The 13,577-nt window shown below is 43.2% G+C and overlaps 1 protein-coding gene across 4 annotated transcripts in view; it reads left to right on the top strand.

The window, feature by feature from the left end:
• The window catches only part of LOC124143944 (xylosyl- and glucuronyltransferase LARGE1-like), a 41,199-nt gene that overhangs the window by 7,057 nt on the left and 20,565 nt on the right, over positions 1-13,577 (top strand). For 2 of the 4 annotated variants that reach the window (XM_048386025.1, XM_048386024.1), the window contains exons 3-6: positions 454-550; positions 2,406-2,508; positions 7,902-8,028; positions 8,926-9,097. In XM_048386025.1, the coding sequence (XP_048241982.1) occupies positions 454-550; positions 2,406-2,508; positions 7,902-8,028; positions 8,926-9,097 (499 nt within the window). Of the gene's footprint in view, positions 1-453; positions 551-2,405; positions 2,509-6,910; positions 6,948-7,157; positions 7,413-7,901; positions 8,029-8,925; positions 9,098-13,577 lie in introns of those variants that run through there. The other 2 variants (XM_048386027.1, XM_048386026.1) reach the window with 2 other exon arrangements.

The raw sequence follows: 13,577 nt of genomic DNA, 5'->3' as shown, positions 1-13,577 counted from the left end.
GACAATATAGTGCGGGAGGGAGGTGGTTTCTCTTTTTTTTTGCTTGATCAAACTAGTAGGTGACCAAATAAACAATTGTGTACCATCAACCTAGGAAAGGGCCTCTTTACATAAACAAGCATACAAACTCCTATTGCGCCATGACCATAAGACGAGATGCACAGTCAACTAGTGCGCACGTAAAGGGAAGTAACTGTTTGCTTTATTGGATCGATATATTTTAAGTATTAAGATATTTTTAATTTTTAAAAATGGAAATTAAAACGAAACGTGTGGCAGACTTTATGATGATGTGGGCGGTGCCTGAGAACCAGGACTATTATTTTTTTTAGCCTAAAGAACAATCAACTCTCAACAGCTGTTCTTCTGTCTGATGTGTTGTTGCAGATGTTGTAATGTGTTGTTGCAGATGTTGTAATGTGTTGTTGCAGATGTTGTAATGTGTTGTTGTAGATGTTGGTGCGGCTGAAGAAGAAGCTGCTGCTGCTGACACTGATCCTGGGTGCCGTGCCTGTCATCCTCATGCTGTACCTCGTTATTAGCACAGATGGTGAGAGATGCCTTTCCGTGTCAGTAGATATTGTTTTGAGTTGTGTCCCTTGGGGCATGACAGGAACCTATGATCATGGGTTTAAAGCCTAGATTCAGCCTGATTATAATTTATGTTTTTGTTGATGTCACACCCATGCTCATGTGACCTGTGAAGATCAGGGGTAGAATAGGTCTTTAGCAACACATGCCTGCTGTAAAATTCAACTCTGCTTGTCGTAAGAGGCAACTAACAGGATCGGGTGGTCAGGCTCGCTGACTTGGTTGATGCATGTCATGGCATCCCAATTGCGTGGATCGATGCTCAGGATGTCAATCACTGAATTGTATGGTCCAGACTCGATTATTTACAGACCGCTGTCATAAAGCTGTAATATTGCTGAGCAGTTAGGGTGGCCTCTTGCCCACGAGGCAATTCAATTCCCATAACTCTGTGTAGAGTGTGGCGTTTAACATGAGCAGACATGATGGTATATAGATTGACTAGAAAGTTTTGAGAATTTTTCATACCATTTTGGCCATCAATATTTACCATATCAAAGGGGTATTTATTACTTGCCCGTGAAGAGATCACCTGTTTTATAAAAATAAAGCTGTATTACACATTGTGTAATAGCAAAGCGCGTGCTTATATACTGCGGGAATAAGTTCCACTAACAAACATTGAAAGCTCTCAGCATCACTTGGCTTATTCAACATCATTGCTTTCGCTCGTCAAATACCAGAACTATTCACTTGTTTCATAAAATTGGTATTACACGGGAGCTCGTTTAGTATTCTATATGTAGAACCTATGGCGACTTTGGTTCAAGGGAGACAACTCCACATGTCATATTTATCAAGTATGACCAGAGTTGTCTCCCTTGGTAAACAAGCTCAAAGATGGCAAACAAGACCACTGTGGAAATGGCAGCATTGGAAAAGAAACAACAAACATTATTTCTGAATAACTCAATCAAGGAATCAGATCAGCCTAGGTCATTACAGTGAGAACCGACATTCCACTGTCAACAGTGTACAGTGTTTTGAAAAATATTGAGAGCGGAAATGGAATTGAGCACAAAAAGGGATCAGGTAGGCCAAAGAAACGACCATTGGTGCTGACATGTGTTCAAATCATATGCTCATTAGATGAGAAAGGTCTGTAAAGAACTACCCCATTAAGTCAGTCACAATGACAGCCCGTCGTAATACATTTACATCAAGTACAAGACGTCAAAATGGCCGACACGATAAACGTGACGGGAGAGATTTCCGAAGTTCTTAATGAACATGTGGCAGGTACATGTGTTAGTCATCATTGATCAACTGGCCGATCATTGAAAGGTGAATAAAGATGCGTCAAACTGACACTAAGGTAAATTCATAGATTGCTGGAGACGGTCAATGTCAGCCTAGGCACGGATTGAGTCGATACTACGATAGTTTAGATGTGCATTTGTTAATTTGTTCATTAAGATACGCCGCAGAGAGGATATTTGTGAACAATCATGCAGTCACGCTCTCTGACATTTCTCAGTGTACACTGAAATGCTGAGACCAAGAATAAAGGTTCTAAATGATCAGAAAGAACGCTTATGTATGTTTTCATGCTAGGGAATTCCCAGGGGTTTCCCCAGGAATGTGGAAGTAGTCCCTCAGTGTTTACGTCATTTCAAGAACACGATCTCGTGAAAAACGTATGAACGTCAAATTGTGTCGTTCATATACTTATGAACGTCAATTTCGCGGTCATGTGACCGACCTCTCGTCCAATGGAAAAGCTGTATATCGTGGAAACTTCAAATTAAAAAATTATTATTTAGTGTGTCCTGTTTGTGTCCTGCTGTATGTGTGAACTCTGACCTCTGTGACAGATCCCTACAGTGGAGGGGGAAGTGCCGGGCAGCTGGAGACGAGGCTGGCCGAGAGGGTCAACAGTGTGGAGGAGCAAAACAGACTGCTGAGAAAACAACTCAGGTAACACCTTGTCAATACACACACCTCGTTAATACACAGTGTGGAGGAGCAAAACAGGCTGCTGAGAAAACAACTCAGGTAACACCTTGTCAATACACACACCTCGTTAATACACAGTGTGGAGGAACAAAACAGGCTGCTGAGAAAACAACTCAGGTAACACCTTGTCAATACACACACCTCGTTAATACCCAGTGTGGAGGAGCAAAACAGGCTGCTGAGAAAACAACTCAGGTAACACCTTGTCAATACACACACCTCGTTAATACACAGTGTGGAGGAGCAAAACAGGTTGCTGAGAAAACAACTCAGGTAACACCTTGTCAATACACACACCTCTTTAATACACAGTGTGGAGGAACAAAACAGACTGCTGAGAAAACAGCTCAGGTAACACCTTGTCAATACACACACCTCTTTAATACACAGTGTGGAGGAGCAAAACAGGCTGCTGAGAAAACAACTCAGGTAACACCTTGTCAATACACACACCTCGTTAATACACAGTATGGAGGAACAAAACAGGCTGCTGAGAAAACAACTCAGGTAACCTTGTCAATACACACATCTTGTTAATACACAGTGTGGAGGAACAAAACAGACTGCTGAGAAAACAGCTCAGGTAACACCTTGTCAATACACACACCTCTTTAATACACAGTGTGGAGGAGCAAAACAGACTGCTGAGAAAACAACTCATCTAACACCTTGTCAATACACACACCTCTCTAATACACAGTGTGGAGGAGCAAAACAGACTGCTGAGAAAACAGCTCAGGTAACACCTTATCAATACACACACCTCGTTAATACACAGCGTGAAGGAGCAAAACAGACTGCTGAGAAAATAACTCAGGTAACACCTTGTCAATACACACACCTCGTTAATACACAGTGTGGAGGAGCAAAACAGACTGCTGAGAAAACAGCTCAGGTAACAACTTATCAATACACACACCTCGTTAATACACAGCGTGAAGGAGCAAAACAGACTGCTGAGAAAACAACTCAGGTAACACCTTGTCAATACACACACCTCGTTAATACACAGTGTGGAGGAGCAAAACAGACTGCTGAGAAAACAACTCATCTAACACCTTGTCAATACACACACCTCTCTAATACACAGTGTGGAGGAGCAAAACAGACTGCTGAGAAAACAGCTCAGGTAACACCTTATCAATACACACACCTCGTTAATACACAGCGTGAAGGAGCAAAACAGACTGCTGAGAAAACAACTCAGGTAACACCTTGTCAATACACACACCTCGTTAATACCCAGTGTGGAGGAGCAAAACAGACTGCTGAGAAAACAACTCAGGTAACACCTTGTCAATACACACACCTCGTTAATACACAGTGTGGAGGAGCAAAACAGACTGCTGAGAAAACAACTCAGGTAACACCTTGTCAATACAAACACCTCGTTAATACACAGTGTGGAGAAGCAAAACAGGCTGCTGAGAAAACAACTCAGGTAACACCTTGTCAATACACACACCTCGTTAATACACAGTGTGGAGGAGCAAAACAGACTGCTGAGAAAACAACTCATCTAACACCTTGTCAATACACACACCTCTCTAATACACAGTGTGGAGGAGCAAAACAGACTGCTGAGAAAACAGCTCAGGTAACACCTTGTCAATACACACACCTCGTTAATACACAGCGTGAAGGAGCAAAACAGACTGCTGAGAAAACAACTCAGGTAACACCTTGTCAATACACACACCTTATTAATACCCAGTGTGGAGGAGCAAAACAGACTGCTGAGAAAACAACTCAGGTAACACCTTGTCAATACACACACCTCGTTAATACCCAGTGTGGAGGAGCAAAACAGGCTGCTGAGAAAACAACTCAGTTAACACCTTGTCAATACACACACCTCGTTAATACACAGTGTGGAGGAGCAAAACAGGCTGCTGAGAAAACAACTCAGGTAACACCTTGTCAATACACACACCTCGTTAATACACAGTATGGAGGAACAAAACAGGCTGCTGAGAAAACAACTCAGGTAACCTTGTCAATACACACATCTTGTTAATACACAGTGTGGAGGAACAAAACAGACTGCTGAGAAAACAACTCAGGTAACACCTTGTCAATACACACACCTCTTTAATACACAGTGTGGAGGAGCAAAACAGGCTGCTGAGAAAACAACTCAGGTAACACCTTGTCAATACACACACCTCGTTAATACACAGTGTGGAGGAGCAAAACAGACTGCTGAGAAAACAACTCATCTAACACCTTGTCAATACACACACCTCTCTAATACACAGTGTGGAGGAGCAAAACAGACTGCTGAGAAAACAGCTCAGGTAACACCTTATCAATACACACACCTCTCTAATACACAGTGTGGAGGAGCAAAACAGACTGCTGAGAAAACAGCTCAGGTAACACCTTGTCAATACACACACCTCGTTTATACACAGTGTGGAGGAGCAAAACAGACTGCTGAGAAAACAACTCAGGTAACACCTTGTCAATACACACACCTCGTTAATACACAGTGTGGAGGAGCAAAACAGGCTGCTGAGAAAACAACTCAGGTAACACCTTGTCAATACACACACCTCGTTTATACACAGTGTGGAGGAGCAAAACAGGCTGCTGAGAAAACAACTCATCTAACACCTTGTCAATACACACACCTCGTTAATACCCAGTTTGGAGGAGCAAAACAGGCTGCTGAGAAAACAACTCATCTAACACCTTGTCAATATACACACCTCGTTAATACACAGTGTGGAGGAACAAAACAGGCTGCTGAGAAAACAACTCAGGTAACACCTTATCAATACACACACCTCTCTAATACACAGTGTGGAGGAGCAAAACAGACTGCTGAGAAAACAGCTCAGGTAACACCTTATCAATACACACACCTCGTTAATACACAGCGTGAAGGAGCAAAACAGACTGCTGAGAAAACAACTCAGGTAACACCTTGTCAATACACACACCTCGTTTATACACAGTGTGGAGGAGCAAAACAGACTGCTGAGAAAACAACTCAGGTAACACCTTGTCAATACACACACCTCGTTAATACACAGTGTGGAGGAGCAAAACAGGCTGCTGAGAAAACAACTCAGGTAACACCTTGTCAATACACACACCTCGTTTATACACAGTGTGGAGGAGCAAAACAGGCTGCTGAGAAAACAACTCATCTAACACCTTGTCAATACACACACCTCGTTAATACCCAGTTTGGAGGAGCAAAACAGGCTGCTGAGAAAACAACTCATCTAACACCTTGTCAATATACACACCTCGTTAATACACAGTGTGGAGGAACAAAACAGGCTGCTGAGAAAACAACTCAGGTAACACCTTGTCAATACACACACCTCGTTAATACACAGTGTGGAGGAGCAAAACAGGCTGCTGAGAAAACTCAGGTAACACCTTGTCAATACACACACCTTGTTAATACACAGTGTGGAGGAACAAAACAGGCTGCTGAGAAAACAACTCAGGTAACACCTTGTCAATACACACACCTCGTTAATACCCAGTGTGGAGGAGCAAAACAGACTGCTGAGAAAACAACTCAGGTAACACCTTGTCAATACACACACCTCTTTAACACACAGTGTGGAGGAACAAAACAGACTGCTGAGAAAACAGCTCAGGTAACACCCTGTCAATACACACACCTCGTTAATACACAGTGTGGAGGAACAAAACAGGCTGCTGAGAAAACAACTCAGGTAACACCTTGTCAATACACACACCTCGTTAATACCCAGTGTGGAGGAGCAAAACAGACTTCTGAGAAAACAACTCAGGTAACACCTTGTCAATACACACACCTCGTTAATACACAGTGTGGAGGAACAAAACAGGCTGCTGAGAAAACAGCTCAGGTAACACCTTGTCAATACACACACCTCGTTAATACACAGTGTGGAGGAGCAAAACAGACTGCTGAGAAAACAGCTCAGGTAACACCTTGTCAATACACACACCTCGTTAATACACAGTGTGGAGGAGCAAAACAGACTTCTGAGAAAACAACTCAGGTAACACCTTGTCAATACACACACCTCGTTAATACACAGTGTGGAGGAACAAAACAGGCTGCTGAGAAAACAGCTCAGGTAACACCTTGTCAATACACACACCTCGTTAATACACAGTGTGGAGGAGCAAAACAGACTGCTGTGAAAACAACTCAGGTAACACCTTGTCAATACACACACCTCGTTAATACACAGTGTGGAGGAGCAAAACAGGCTGCTGAGAAAACAACTCATCTAACACCTTGTCAATACACACACCTCGTTAATACCCAGTTTGGAGGAGCAAAACAGGCTGCTGAGAAAACAACTCATCTAACACCTTGTCAATATACACACCTCGTTAATACACAGTGTGGAGGAACAAAACAGGCTGCTGAGAAAACAACTCAGGTAACACCTTGTCAATACACACACCTCGTTAATACACAGTGTGGAGGAGCAAAACAGACTGCTGAGAAAACTCAGGTAACACCTTGTCAATACACACACCTTATTAATACCCAGTGTGGAGGAACAAAACAGGCTGCTGAGAAAACAACTCAGGTAACACCTTGTCAATACACACACCTCGTTAATACCCAGTGTGAAGGAGCAAAACAGACTGCTGAGAAAACAACTCAGGTAACACCTTGTCAATACACACACCTCGTTAATACACAGTGTGGAGGAGCAAAACAGGCTGCTGAGAAAACAACTCAGGTAACACCTTGTCAATACACACACCTCGTTAATACACAGTGTGGAGGAGCAAAACAGGCTGCTGAGAAAACAACTCAGGTAACACCTTGTCAATACACACACCTCGTTAATACACAGTGTGGAGGAGCAAAACAGACTGCTGAGAAAACAACTCAGGTAACACCCTGTCAATACACACACCTCGTTAATACACAGTGTGGAGGAACAAAACAGGCTGCTGAGAAAACAGCTCAGGTAACACCTTGTCAATACACACACGGAAACCTTCTTAACACACGCACCTTGGTAAGACACACATATTTTTAACGCACAGACCTTGTTAACGGGATGGGGTGGTCAGGCTCACTCACATGGGTGCTGCATGTCATTGTACCCGACTTGCACGTATCGATGCGCATGATGTGAATCACTGGATTATCTGGTCCAGACTAGATTATTTACAAACTGCCATCATATAGCAACAAGCACCTTGTTAATGCACACACCTTGTTAACACACCAACCTTGTTAACACACACACAGACCATTCCGAGCATCGATTACTTAATAACACCGACAAATCTGTAATCACATGACCTCCTGCCCCTCTCCCCTTCTCTCTACATTCTTCTCTCTATTCTGTATATCCTCTTCTCTCTCTCTCCAGTCAGGCCCAGAGTCAGCTGCTGAAGGCCCACATGAGCCTGGCAGCGGAGAACGACGTTGTGTCGCAGACCGGCAACAAGTCCAGGGTCAAGTGCATCAACTCTGAACCCGAGGTGCCCAAGTGTGAGGTACTGCTCCTTCTCTGTGCTCCTTCTCTGTGCTGCATCAGTGAACTTGATGCATGATCCGCTGATGTATCCTGTGTTGTGCATGATATTTCAATGACATCGGACTACAGTAGATGGTTTCGTTCCACAATACCTTCTTTGTTCAATCCTAGTTCGCCATGATTATGTTTCTAGGACTGTCATTAACTAACAAATGCTCATTGGTTCAAAACTGTGATAACACCTGCATCATATTAGGCTTCTCCATCCTCAAGCTGCCACCCCGGGATATTTGTTTGTTTGTGTTTGTTTGTTTGTTGTTTAACGCCGCACTCAGCAATACTCCAGCTATATGACGGCAGTTTGTAAATAACCGAGTCTGGACCTGACAATCCAGTGATAGACGTCATGAGCATCTATCCACGCAATTGTGATGCGATGACATGCATCAACCAAGTCAGCGAGCCTGACCACCCGATCCCGTTAGTCGCTCTTACGACAAGCATAGTCACCTTTTATGGAAAGCATGGGTTGCTGAAGACCTATTCTACTCTGGGATATAACTGGAATGCTGCTCACCATAATATCAATCATTGGTTTGACTGGTCCAGACTAGATTATTCAAAAAGCGCCATGATATAGGTGGAATATTTCTGAGTTTGCTGTGAGACAACTTCAACAAACAAATATGAATTCTATTCGTAATAGGTTTTGGCCTGACAGCATTAGAAATTAACACTAGTCCTTGCCAAACTGCCCAATAGTTAAGGTATCATACGGACTAGTAGAAATTTGCCATTATTAGGGATTTTGCTATATATTTTATAAAGACTAGTGGACTAAAACAATTAGTTTCTATTGCTGCCTGACTTTTGTTTTGCAAACTGCTGATTATCAAGATTAATTTCCCTGTTTCAGGTGATTCAGGTTGCGATTGTCTGCGCGGGGTACAACTCAACACGCGATGTGGTCACACTTATAAAGAGTGTGTTGTTCTATCGCCGTAACCCACTTCACTTCCATTTTATCTCTGACAGAGTCGCAGAAATCATTCTCAGGAATTTATTCACCACTTGGAATGTTGCTGGAGGTGAGATCACCAGGCTGTATTTCATCAGTAGCTGTTTTGAATTACTTTCAAATATCAGGGATGTGAAATCTCCGCGGAAACGCGGAAAATCGCATTTTTTAAAACAGTAGTCCTCGGGAAAAAAACATCTTCCGCGTAAAAATTTAATAAATTTTTTTAAAAAAAACTCCGAAAAATATGATCGAAAACCGGACAATTGGCGCGGATTGTCCTGTTTTCGATCAGAGCTTTCACAGCTTAGGTTTTCGGACATCATACGTTTTCTGTCACGAATACTTGCACTATAACGTGGGGTGTGGCGTCACACAGAAATTGTAAATACTCAGAGTCAGCTGATGGCTTGTTTTTAAGATAAAGTTGTCTTTTAGCCTGTAAGTGAATGAGATGTTTTACAGTTGTTCATGTGATAAGCGAGAAAACTATGAATGTTTCTTCAGCGTCCAAAACCCCATGTCATGGGGATATATGTTGTATTAATGTCTTATGTTTGCAATGGAGTTTTGTTTTTTTCATCAAAAGGTAAGTACAAGGTAAGTTTTTTTCAATATGCTTCAACATGGGGAAAGGGTCAGACATTGCACGCTTGTGACAGTTGTCCTTGTGTCTGGGGGATGGGGGTTGAAGTTTATGGCAGTATTGCTCCCAGACCTGGCCTCAGACCACAATTAATTTCCTTCTTTGCTATCTACAGTGACATGACAGCCCACCATAATTATTATCAGTCGTAGGCCGTTCTCCTGTTGCATGCTGACCAACCTGTCACTTGTCACTTAAAACGCAAACTTACGTCCAGGATCCACCACCTTGCTTTCGCAGTAACCACTGTCAACAATGCTCACCGGAAGTTTCGAGCCGAAACACACACAGCGGCCTTCAACTTGGGGTCAAATCATGGGAAGCTGGAATCAATACCTTCACAGATTGGGGCTTACAAAAAATTGACAGCAAACTACAATGTCTTATCTTTCATTTAAGCTATCACAAGTCACTCCAAAAAAATTGCCACAGGCTGAACAGCCCATTTCAACTGGGTACTATATTCTCCTATTTTCCTTCCGGTTCATGGTAAAACTTAGGGGGGATAACTGTGGTCTGAGGCCTATCAGGACAGAAAAAAGTATGCAATTCAAATACAACTTCATCAATACTAAGCCCATACACTGTTGAAGGCTCACAGAAAATTTGGAATCCCTAACTCATACACAGCTTGACTTATAGTCATTTGAAATCATGCTGCATCCATAGCACTTGAGAGTACATTTTTGGCATGAATTCATTTCAAATGCAATTCTAATTTGTCCATAACTCCATAACCAAAAGGAAATTGACAAAACAAGCAAGTGTTCCTGTCTCGTCATGACATATACTATCAACAGACATCAATTTCAGTCCGGTATATCAATTCTTTTTTTTTTGGCCTATTTTTAGGTACATGCATGCATTTTTTAACAAAACAATTGAATTAAAGTTCATATTTTTCAACAAAAATGAAAATTGAAACTGTTAAATTTTTATTCACATGAAAGCCCTGTCTTTACTCATTAAAATGATTGGTGGGACAGGTAGCTGTGTACAGCCAATCAAGTGCAGCGAGTCACCAGGTGTGACCACTCTCAGCTGACACTCGGCCAATACACGCCAAGGTGTCAAACTGCGTGTACAGCTCAACTGCAATTTGGACTGCTGGCACAAGACATATGTATGTCTTGAGAGTTTCTAATACATTTACACGCTTGTCATTGCCATTGACATTACACAGTCATGGGGTATATAGGTACATCTTGTGCTCAGAGCTCATTAGTTCTGTCCGAGACAATCACAATGAAAGGCGATCGCAAGAGAATCAAGTCACAGTTCAGCAAGGGCCACACTCCCTGGAACAAAGGTCTCACCCTTGAGTCTGAAGAGACAGAAAGTGACTCTCCACCCCAGATACCCAGGACTGTCACTAGGATGAGTGCTGAAGACTTCTCACTGGTTACCAAGTCTAGGCTGGATGGCACTGGGCTGTCGACACCTGACTGTGAGGGCATCTCTACCTCTGTGAGGCTGTTGCGGCCTACTCCGGCCAGCAAGCAAAACCTGAAACAAGAGTCAAGCAAAGATGACTTGGAGGGTATGCGACTAGTCGACAATGAAAAGGTGGCCGAAGCATGGAACACAGCTCTGCGACTGCATCGTTCGACATCCACTGACTGCGACGACCCTCAGCTGCAGATAGCCAAGGAGAGAAAATGGGGAGCATGCTGGAAAGTGACACTGAAATGTGTTGTATGTGACTTCACAGCACCTGAAATGAAGTTGTATAAAGAAATCAAGACAGGCAAACCTGGACCAAACCCAGCAGCCCCTAACGTAGGACTTGCCTTGGGTCTTCAAGACACCCCTATTGGGAACACAAGAGCCAGGTTACTGATGGCGAACATGGACATTCCGCCCCCATGCAGGAGCAGTATGCAGAGGACCTCCAACAAGGTGGCTATTGCTGTTACTGAACTGAATACACAGGATATGGCTGAAAAAGTTGAATTGGTAAAGGAAGTTAATCGGAAGAGGGGTACTGAGCCATGCGAGATGAATATTGCCATGGATGGCCGATACAACTCAACGACAATAGCAAGCAGGAAGAAGCCAGGGCAGAATGCATCACAAGCAATCGGCATAGCCTGCGAAACTATTACCGATAAGAAGTTCATCATCGGCGCGTCATTCCAGAATAAGCTGTGCTGGACTGGTGCTTGGCTGAAAGGAAAAGGAATGGATGTGAAGTGTCCAGGGGGGCACCCAGACTGTACTGCAAACATGTCGGCCTTCGCTCCGTTCTCCGAGTTCAATATGGGAGAGGACATTGGAAATCAGCTTGCGCTACAGGGTGTGCTAATTAAGTATGCTACTACCGATGGGGATTCTAAGTCTGCAGATGGTATAGACAAGGCTCTGAAAGTGTTAGACCCTATGTGGAAGGTGCAGAGGCTAGCTGATCCCACCCACTTGGCTCAAGGACAGTTTCGGCAATGCTACAGAGCTGATTTCAACCCAGATATGTTCCCCGGCACTACTCGTACACAGAAATTGGAGGCTAAGAAGGTGCTAAGTCAGGATGTAAAGGCACGGTGCAGCCTGATACTGAAAGAACTCATGAAGGATCATGCAGGCGACATGAAAACACTTCGTAGTATCTTACCTAGAGTGCTCGAAGCAACCCTCAAGTGCTACAGCGGCGACTGCTCCAGGTGTGCCCGGTACTCTGTTGTGTGTCGAGGCGGTGTAACAAACAGCTGGTGGCAGCGGTCCATGTTCCTCGGCTGCAACAAAATCACTCATTTCAATATGGATGACAATGATAAACACTTGATGAATGAAATTCTCAAGATGAAGCTGAGTGTCGAAGTTGTCGAACAAATGAAACTGTACACAGACACACAGAAATGTGAAGCCGTGAACCGATCAATGAGTATTTCTTTGCCAAAGAACGTGAACTTTTCAAGAAATATGATTGGGAGGGCTTCATCGACTATTCATAGGCTCAACAATGGCCCCGGGACATCAGCAATCGACAAGTGCCAAAACTCTGGTGTTGAACTATCAAGTCGAGCAGTACGGTCACTTGAACAAATGGACAAGGAAGCTGCCTATCACAAGGAATACCAGAAAAGTCCCAGTGTTGTGAAAAGAAAGCTCGTACAGCATGGGAGCAAAATTAGTGAACATTTAAAGTCAAAACTGAGTGACAAACAGAGGAGGGGGGACTACAAAAAGGGTCAACTTGACCCTGTGCCATGTTTTAGCAAACAAGCTGACCATTCATATTCAAAGAAATGAACATGTGCAGTAATACTGTAGGTAATGACTAGCTTATGACTGACTTTGTGTAAACAATTGAGTTGAAATAGGTAACAGTTGCTGTACAGCTATGCTTTTTGTATATGCAATGCTAACAATCAGCTGTCACTGTGCTGAACATCAGTTAATGAATAAAATCTTAATCATTTACTTTGCTTGTTGTTGTCTCTTTTCATAGCTTCAAAGCCAAAAGGCAATCTGCATATGGCGCATGGCCTTTGCATGCACCCCTGTTCACACAGGCTACTCTTTCTGCATTAATGCTATGAGGCTCAGCAGAAAGATGTTCGACATAGGTGCATTTGGAATTATGGCACAAATGGCTGATGTCCAAATCACCTATGTCGAAATCTTCCCTATGCACAATGTAGCTGAGTCTATGGGCATTTATGGTGCGCCACTTGTTGGATATGGGGCAATAGTATCTCAAAACCCCATATCCACTGGGCTTACATGCCCTAGACCACAGCTGACATTGGCCGTTTTGACAGGTGCCGTGTTGGTCAGTTTTGGCTGAATGCCGAGCAAATAACTCTCTGTATTTCTTAAAAAAGGCTTCGATGTTGGCCATATTAAAAGTGTCCAAGTGCAAACGAGGCACGACAGGTGTAGTGATACATGATTCTACCATATTGGA

The sequence above is a fragment of the Haliotis rufescens genome, unplaced genomic scaffold, assembly GCF_023055435.1.
Source record: "Haliotis rufescens isolate VD_foot unplaced genomic scaffold, xgHalRufe1.0.p SCAF_6, whole genome shotgun sequence".
Taxonomy (NCBI): Eukaryota; Metazoa; Mollusca; class Gastropoda; order Lepetellida; family Haliotidae; genus Haliotis; species Haliotis rufescens.
Note: the sequence above shows the minus strand (reverse complement) of the source record. Positions and strands in the feature narration are given on the sequence as shown.